Source organism: Balaenoptera ricei, chromosome 10 (assembly GCF_028023285.1).
Source record: "Balaenoptera ricei isolate mBalRic1 chromosome 10, mBalRic1.hap2, whole genome shotgun sequence".
Lineage (NCBI taxonomy): Eukaryota > Metazoa > Chordata > Mammalia > Artiodactyla > Balaenopteridae > Balaenoptera > Balaenoptera ricei.
In genome coordinates, this window is record NC_082648.1 from 46,318,012 (window position 1) to 46,327,278 (window position 9,267).

The 9,267-nt window shown below is 38.4% G+C and overlaps 1 protein-coding gene across 1 annotated transcript; it reads left to right on the plus strand.

Annotated features, from left to right (window-relative positions):
* Positions 1-4,895: 4,895 nt before the first annotated feature.
* NEUROD4 (neuronal differentiation 4) lies at positions 4,896-5,891 on the plus strand. The gene has a single exon (XM_059934638.1). The coding sequence runs from the start codon at positions 4,896-4,898 to the stop codon at positions 5,889-5,891; it is 996 nt and encodes a 331-aa protein (XP_059790621.1).
* Positions 5,892-9,267: the final 3,376 nt, after the last annotated feature.

Genomic DNA, 9,267 nt, shown 5'->3' on the forward strand with positions numbered 1-9,267 from the left:
GAATTCCAGGACAGCCCCACACAGTAGTAATGCCCAATGACCTCAGCCCTAGTGATGAAAGTATTGGGTCGCCGTAATCATTGCCTCAGCAAACATTTTTTCTAGAACAGATTTTTTAAAAATGAAAAATATGTGGAAAAAAATTTTGAATTTGAGAGAATCGGCTAAACTTAAAATTTCACAGAAGGATCCTAAAGAAAGGGGAAAATTCTGTTATAAAGTGTAGCTACATAAGGAAATCCAAATTCCAAGATTAAAAAATAAAATGAGCTTTATAGGATCAGAATGTGTTTGGGGGTTGCAGGGGGGCCTGTATTGTGTCTCCAGAGCCAGTACTCATTGACTTTTGTCATACTGGAATGTGCTTCATGTATATTTTGAGAGCTAATTTCTTTTCTAGGAATTGCGGAAACCTAAAAATGGTGTATCAGGATACTTTGTGCAATAGTGCTATAGACTTGCCCATACAGCTTCTATCAAACAATTGCCAACCCCTACATTTACATAATAACTTTACAAAGTACTTGCTTTCATAAAAGCTTCTAAATGAGACATGAAAGACAAAAATATTATTTCCATTTTGCCCCAAGGGTAAAATAATTAAAATAATTTTTCTGTGCTCATATAGTAAGAGAGTGATGGAACAGAGTTTCAGTTTCATGCTTCTTTCAATACACCTCTGAGCTGGTTCATTAACAGGCTGAGATCCATGGTAGAAATGGGTACCTGTTCTAGAGAGAGCCAAGTTGGTTTCCTTGATCAAAACTCAGAAGTGCATCACACATACTTTCAACTCTCAAATCGAAAACTGGATGTTTATCTTTTTTTATTTTCCTTCTGCTAACTTTTTAATGCATTGAAGATATTTAGGTGGAAAAAGTCAAAGGAAAGATTTTTTTCTTTATCTTTGAGGAGTCCTAGCTTTTACTTCTATTTGAGAGACTCTTCATTTTTCTCCTCTGAGCTCTGGCTCCTGATTCTGGTAGGAAAATCTTATCCCCAATATTGTTTAATCAGAGACAAAAGGAAAAATGTCCAAGTGCCAAGCATGGTCTGTAATCCACCAGAAACTTCATGACCCTGAAAATTCATGTGACTGAGGAGGAGTCCAGCCAACTGCTGTCTCCCAGTTATAAAACAGGATGCAAGAGGCTAACTTCCTTCTGGAATATGGTGGAAGAGTTTTAGTCCACCCAGTAGAGGCAGCTGATAGAGCTCTGTTTCCTCATCCTTTGTAACAGAACAGGAGCTTTCATATTTAATTTCATTAGGAGGTTGGGGGAGTGGGTTTATCAGGGAATTTTTTGAAATGGCTGTTGAGATGGAGCCATTGGCTCTTACTGGCATAAAATCAACATTAAACATAGAGTGTAATTACACCTATTTTGTCCACTTGGCCAGAAAAACTCATGGTGAACTTTAGGAACAAAACACCTAACACTTACATGGCATTTATGATGTCTGGCACTATTGAAAGTCTTTAAATGTATTAGTTCAGTTTATGCTCACAATAATCTGGTGAGGTAGGGCTATGATTATTCCTATTTTAAAGAGGAGGAGACTGAGGCACAGAAAGATTATGAAACTTGCCTAAGGTCACATACCTAGTAAGCAAATGAGCTGAAATTTGAACTCAGGTAATCTGACTCCAGGGTCTGTGCTGTCTAGCCACATTGGGGAAAAGGGAAGGTTATTAGGCAATTATCAGATGATCTTCTGAGCCAATCAGAGGAGGTTCCATACAGATAAGAGGCACAGTAATTAATACAGCCTCCTTTTATTATTCACCCATGAGAAATAATTTTTATTTTTGAATAAGCAAATGTGTGAATGAGTTAGATAAGAAAACCCAAGACTAAACAGAAGACTAATAAATATATGGACAGTGTTTTATAGCATTTAAAGTTTACAAAACCCTTTCTCATATTTTTGACTTGCAAAACCACATAAAATATATTGTATCCCTATTTTATCAAAGAGGAAATGAAAGATCAGAGAGCTGATATAATGTGTTTGAGACCAACAACCAGGAATAAAAAGAATTGGGATTAGAATGTGCATTATTCCAGCTTCTATGCTTTTGAAACTACACTACATATTCATGGGATTCCCTCAGAGCTAATGGACCAGTACCTATGGGAAAAGAGAAAGTTAAACTGGAGCCATCTACATCCTTTCCATGGTTAGTAAGAGAACAAAGATGAAAACTGGTTGCCTTTTATATTGTTTTAGCCAAAGTCATTTGGTTCTTTTCCTTTATACCTGCTGTAAATCTGATTTGAAAGCAGCTCTTTGACTCTTACAGAAACCATTACATTGCGTTAAAGGCAAAGGGTAGTCTACTCTGTTCTCTTAATCCCACTTCGTGATAGACGTGAGGATTGACAGAGCTTGGCTAGTGTCCAGAGGTACGGAGGTGGGGATGATAAAAAAGCTCAAATGCAGAGGCTAGGTTGGTATTCAGTTTCAGGGGCAATTCAGGGGACTCTCCTTTCCTCTCCTGCTATCCTTTCCATGCATGTACGTACGACCCAGTGATAATGATGATGATGAAGAGGAGATGAGAGAAACAGAAGGAAGAGGCAAAGGAGAAGGAAACAGAGTAAAACAGGAGGGGGGGGGGAATAAATGAATGAAAGCAACAAGAAAACAATTTGAAAGAGGAAGGAATCCTGGAATATGAGAGTTAAAAAGCAGAGAACACTTAAACTAGCCTCCCTTTGGATGAGGATCGTTTCCTGGTGACTTGCTCTACTGATCCACATCTCCTGAAGCCAGAGTGCCTTTCTTTCTTCCCCATAGCTGTGATGGAGAAAAAAAGGAGAAAAAAAAGCATAAAACCTAGTATTTGGAATCAGAAGAACTGGTGTTATGTCCTGCTCTACCTGCTGTATGTCTTAGCATTTCCAGCACTTAATTTACCTGACCTGCAGTGACCTCGACTATAAAATGAGCATAACAATCCCCTTTTCCCTTAAAGTTTTGCTCTAAGACTACACAAATGTTATTATAATGACGTGTGGAACATTAGGTTTCCCAAGCCCACTCCATCCTCTTTGGCCTCAGAGTGCACCTGCCTCTGAAAGGTCTGTGTTACTTTAACAGAAAGTTAATTAGGTCTTTCACCCTCCCTCTGGATATCTGCCTGCGTTAGAAGTGCAGCTCAGCACACAAGCTCCATCATCCATATTAAAAGTGGGATTTTCTGACTTGGCCTGGCTAGCCAGTTGACCAATAGGTTCCAATGTGTGTTTTCAATCAAGCTGCTTACCCAGGAAGCCTTATTAAGTGAGTAAGTCAAGCTGACATGATTTCCGTGCTGATTAACATGAACCTAGGCTGTTTTTGCAATGCAGTCACATTAATTATTTATAGGAGGTAAATGAGGTTACAAGGAAAACAAGCTCAGATTACCAGAAACAAGTCAAATCATATATTTATATTTTTAAAAGCTATGTACTAATTCCTGCATTCATTGATTTGAGGCTCAAGCCTCAAGGATCAAAAAACATTTATCATGCTCTCCCCTTTCTGATATACAAAGGTGACGGAGGGTTTAACATTTCGAAGACTAGCTGGTGGAACTGGGATGCCCCAATGGAGTTTATTAGATACTTTTATTTGGTAAATTGTATACCTATGAATCTCTCAACAAATCTCAAAACAATTCAGGCTCTTCCAGAATTGAATGCAAAATATTGACTAAACCACCAGTCTCTTTTGGTTTTCAAATAAGTTTTACAATTGCAAATTTTTCATAGAAAATTCTGACTAAAGAGTATCTGTTAGGCAAGTGAGTTAGTCAGACTATTTGCATGTTTGTCTGAAATAGTCTGCGCTATGTTTGCAGTCACTATGTTCTGTGAAGTTTAAAATCTGTTCCAGATTTTCCATTTTTAATGAAATCTTATAATAGTTGCACTAAAATAATCTTAAATAGGTTTGGCAGACTTCTGGCTTGTAATTCGAGCTGCTGCTGTATTCTTGTCTGAGGGTGTGAGATGCGTGTTCAATGAAGAGTTCTCACTTTTAACGTATGGGTGGATTTGAAAGATAACCAGTGGTGACCGCCTCTCTTTTCCTGATCCTTTCTAGACACCATGTTACTAACACCTCTAACACCACTAACACTAGACAGACCACAAGGCGCTTACTGAAAAACAAAACGCTCTTCTGGTGATGGTGAGAGAAATATTTCATGATCATGTTGTGTACCAGCAGAGTCAGTAGGAAACAAGGGATGTTATGAGTCAGATGTGTGTCTCTAAATAGAGATTGAGTAGTCCTTTGGAGAACATGTACAAAGTCTGAATGACCTCATTACAGTTTTTCACTTATTTTGTGGTATAGTTATATAACAGTTTTCTTATGTTATTGTTTGATATTCTTTTAACATTTTGCAATATTACAATTATTGTTTACATATTATTTAATTATAACTACTTTAGCATCTTCTTTCCCTTTCAGAAGTTTCTCTATTTGGACGATAATTTATATGCTCACCTTAGCTATTTCCTTTTATGATCTGAATTCTGGGAAGAAAGAAAAACATGTTTTGAGTGGTATATCAGTTATTTTTACATAAAATATCCATGAGATAAAGAACCTGAGAATAAAAAGAGTTGGGTATTGACTCTGCAATGAATAATCAAGTCAATTTCCTTTTCCTATAGTTTATTTTCTTATAAATGCTATAATTAAGTGAGTGTCCTGGGCATTTATCTGAGTTTAGATTAGTTATTTATAATGGAGAACTTGGGTTAGATAATTATAAGTTGAATTCCAATACAAATTCTGTGCTTTACGTCTAAGACATAAAAAGAAAATTTAGTTTTAAATCAAGTCAGATGTTCACAGGCACTAACCATTGCTGTTTCCTTTTCCAGAGTCTGGAAATGGCAAAAACTTATGTGAAACCCAAGGAGATGACAGAGTTGGTGAACACACCATCTTGGATGGACAAAGGTCCGGCTTCTCAGAATGAGATAAAGGAGGAGGAGAGAAGACCAGCTGCTTATGGGATGCTTGGCAGCTTAGCTGAAGAGCATGACAGTATTGAGGAGGAAGAAGAGGAGGAAGAAGATGGGGAAAAGCCTAAGAGAAGAGGTCCCAAGAAAAAGAAGATGACGAAAGCTCGCCTTGAGAGATTCAGGGCTCGAAGAGTCAAGGCTAATGCTAGGGAACGGACCCGGATGCACGGCCTGAACGATGCCCTGGACAACCTGAGGAGGGTCATGCCGTGCTACTCTAAGACCCAAAAGCTCTCCAAGATAGAGACTCTTAGACTGGCCAGGAACTATATTTGGGCGTTGTCTGAGGTCCTAGAAACTGGACAGACACCTGAAGGGAAGGGCTTTGTGGAGATGCTCTGTAAAGGGCTCTCTCAGCCCACAAGCAACCTGGTGGCTGGATGCCTCCAGTTGGGCTCTCAGTCTGTCCTCCTGGAGAAGTGTGAGGAGAAATCTCCTATTTGTGACTCTGCCATCTCTGTCCACAACTTCAACTATCAGTCTCCTGGGCTCCCCAGCCCTCCTTATGGCCATATGGAAACACATCTTATTAATCTCAAACCCCCAGTATTCAAGAATTTGGGAGAATCATCCTTTGGGAGCCACCCACCTGACTGCAGTACACCACCTTATGAGGGCGCACTTACTCCACCCCTGAGCATCAGTGGGAACTTCTCCTTGAAGCAAGATGGCTCCCCTGACCTGGATAAATCCTACAGTTTCATGCCACATTACCCCTCTGCTAGTCTAAGCTCAGGGCATGTACATTCAACTCCCTTTCAGGCTGGTACCCCCCGCTATGATGTTCCCATAGATATGTCCTATGATTCCTACCCCCATCATGGCATCGGGGCCCAACTCAATACAATCTTCACTGATTAGGGCAGTCAGACCAGCATTTCAGAGGAAGATGTGGAGACATTTCCCATAACTCAAATGGTTGAGCTGAAGACTCAGTGACCTTAATGGAACCCTATAGATACATATCAAACAAACATATCAAACAAAATAGTCCCAGTCTGTTTACACCTTCCTACACCTGTCTCTCTTTTCTCATCAACTTCTCATGTTGTATTGATTCCTTTATTTAGGGTCTTAAAGTGAAATTATCTGACTCTTTACAATCATGTGAAAATAGAACAGAAGCCCTGGATCCTATCTTAGTGGTGCCAAAAACTCACTGAATGATCTATGCCAATTAATTTTTCATTTCTGGCCTCTGTTTACTTACTGGTAAAATCAGTCAATTGTTCTAAGTCTAGATAATTTCTAAAGTCCTTCATAGTTCTGAAATTCTGTGACTTTGGTGATCACTCCTATAAACTTCTTGAAAGTGGAAGGATTGAGGAGTAATAGGAAATGGACACCGTGCGTGGAATGATCAAATGGAATTGCCAAAGGAGCACCAGTTGCGTGTCTCTCGGGGACTTGATGATAGGACTTCTTTGCATTTATCTAAAAGTAGCTTCCAGAGGCTAACATTCTAACTTGGCTGTCACTGTGAATAATGTTCTTTAAGAGATTAGCTCTATTTCTTGTTGGGCTGAAAGCTGAACATATCTTCCATAGTAATTTGAGAACCATAATAGAGATCTCATACCAACTTGATTCTTGATGACATTTCAAAAGCACTTTTTTCAGTACTAGAGGTGGGGCAAGCAAGTCACTGAAACCTCAGACTCCTACAACCAATGGGACTTGGAGAAGTCATCTAGACCATTTCATGGCCTTCATAACCTGAGGGCCCTGGAAATTCTGATGAAGCTCAGGTACTTCTATTGGAATCAGCAAAAAACCCAGGCCACATTCAAGAGCAATAAAATGGCTGTTGGATACTACCTAACCATCGTTTGGGGACTCTCTCCAGCTCACACCCGCCCATGGGAAAACCACTAGGTTTTCCTTGGCAAGATGAATTTCATTTGGTTAAGAAAAAAATGGTTAAAACCACTAGCTTTTGTCTACACATATTTTCTAGAAGCACAAGCCCCAATCGATTTATTGACCAAACTTGAGTTTTTCCAACATACATAAAATTCTTTATCTCATTCCCACTTTATCTCATTCCCACTCTTCCTCACTTCTAAAATATGTTATTACATATTGTAGATAACATTTCAAGTGACCAGACTTAGGGATGCAGAAATCAAATCCAAGGTCAGTGAATGCTTTTACCAATTTATGTCTTCACCACAGGTTTATCCTGATTTGCAGGATGTTTATTTTTCTTCATGTAACTCTTCTTTCCTTTATATCAGCAGTAATTTTGTCAAGTTTATTTTTTTCCAGAGAAATGTGATCTGAGAAATTTCACTGTCCTGTTCAATCTGCCAGGACAATTATTTAAAGCAAACCAAAAGCCTAAATGGTTTACATGATAGTGGATCACATCCTGCTGCTGCCAGAGAGGATAAGTTTAGGAAGCAGGCAGGGTACACAAATAGGGCCAATGAATAAAACTGATAAGGCAGATTAGTATGTCATTTTCTACAGCTTAGCTATCCCCTAAAACCTGCCAAACTATTTGTGTATCTTGACTTTCTTTACCCTCTTATTATCTCCTTACAGTCTAAGTCATTTTCTTTCCATTTTGCTTGCAGCACTAATCCTGCTGTTTTTGTACCCTTGGTTTGTAAATCCACTTGAAAGTATCCTTGAAGAGAGCTCTTAAACCCCATAAGCCACCAAAGTGGTTCCCCTCACCACGATTTGCCCTAGAGGGAATAGACAAGTAAAATGATTTATGAAGCCCTCCTATGTGCTTTCTGAGTCTATACTGGCACTTACCTTCCTGAGAGGCTATGGGGGGATCTATCCTTGAAGCTAGCATTTTGTGGCATTTAAATTTGTAGATAATGAATGTTGTCTGAATTATTTATTAGTTATTATTTATTTAATTTATTTCTCCATTCCATGCAAATTCCTTGGGTTCTAAACATGTGCTTGCAAACCCACCCTAAGACTTCATTTGGAAAGTAGCTCATAATTTTGCTAGAAACTCCTGAGTTTTGGGGTGAGGGCAAAGGAGGAAGTTAGTGCAGAGTTACCTATAATAATTTCATAAAAAGCAGCAATAATTTGAATGGCTATGCGAGGTAATATTTTTAGATTTTTTTCCTTCACTCTAAGATGAGCCAGTTATTTTTTGGGAATCTGTTGTTTATGCTTTTGGGGAGTATGGTACCCATGAACCAGTGTGGGATTGTTCAGAGAGACTTTATAATTGAATAAAATTTGGAAATGCAGTGTAATTGAAAGAACCTACTCTCCAACCCCAGATGGTCTTTTTCTTCTGGGGACTTTATCCGATAATGCAAAGCAATTGCTTAAACATTTTGTAAAAAAAAGTTTTCCCTCTTTTCCTAGCAGAAATAAAGCTGTGAGTCTTCTTAGACATTGTGTTGCATTGTCAGTCTTCAAAGTTTTTCTTCACTCTCACCTATTAATTTTCTTTGACTCTAAATCATGCGAGCAGCAGCAGAGTACAGGCTGGCCTGTCAGGAGGATTTACACATCCCATATTTCAACTGATCTTGACAGAAGACTTGAAAGGTCCAAACCAAGTAGCTACAAGCCTAGATGCACTCTGCTACTCACATAATCAACCACGCAATTGAGAAAAAAACAAATCTAGGGCTTTGAGCATTCTAAGCCATCAAACAGGTAACTTAGATGACTTACAGAGAGGTGGACCACAGGAAGATGAACAATTATCCAAAATTTAGGTGGGCCTACCAACTCTTCAAAAAATTATGAAGCATGTTTTTTGGCAATAGCTCCAGCTCATGATTTTTTTCCTTCAGATTTCTCCAGTTAAAATTTTCCAGGGTCCCTTTTTACATGCATAAACTGCTGATGACAAAGAAATAATAATGATGATGATGATAAAAATAAACTTTAATAAAATATTACTGGTTAATCAAGGGAGAGAATTTGTTTAAAATAGCTAAGAAACAAACATTACAGAATGAAAGTCATTCTCCCACCCCATCCTCCATCTGTCCAGTACCCACTCTCCAACTAGAAACCACTTTTTAATTTTTAGTTTACTAGTTACCAGAGATCTTGTATGCATATATAAGAGAATATTAGGTACATTAGGTACAAATATGAAGTTAGATTATCCTCTCCTTTTTTCTTCTGTTTTTGGTAGCATAATATAACACGTTTCTGCATACTTTATTTCAACACATACGTTTGAGTAGTTTCATATATCATCAAACTTTCTTAATTCTTTGTTATAGCTGGTTAACATTTT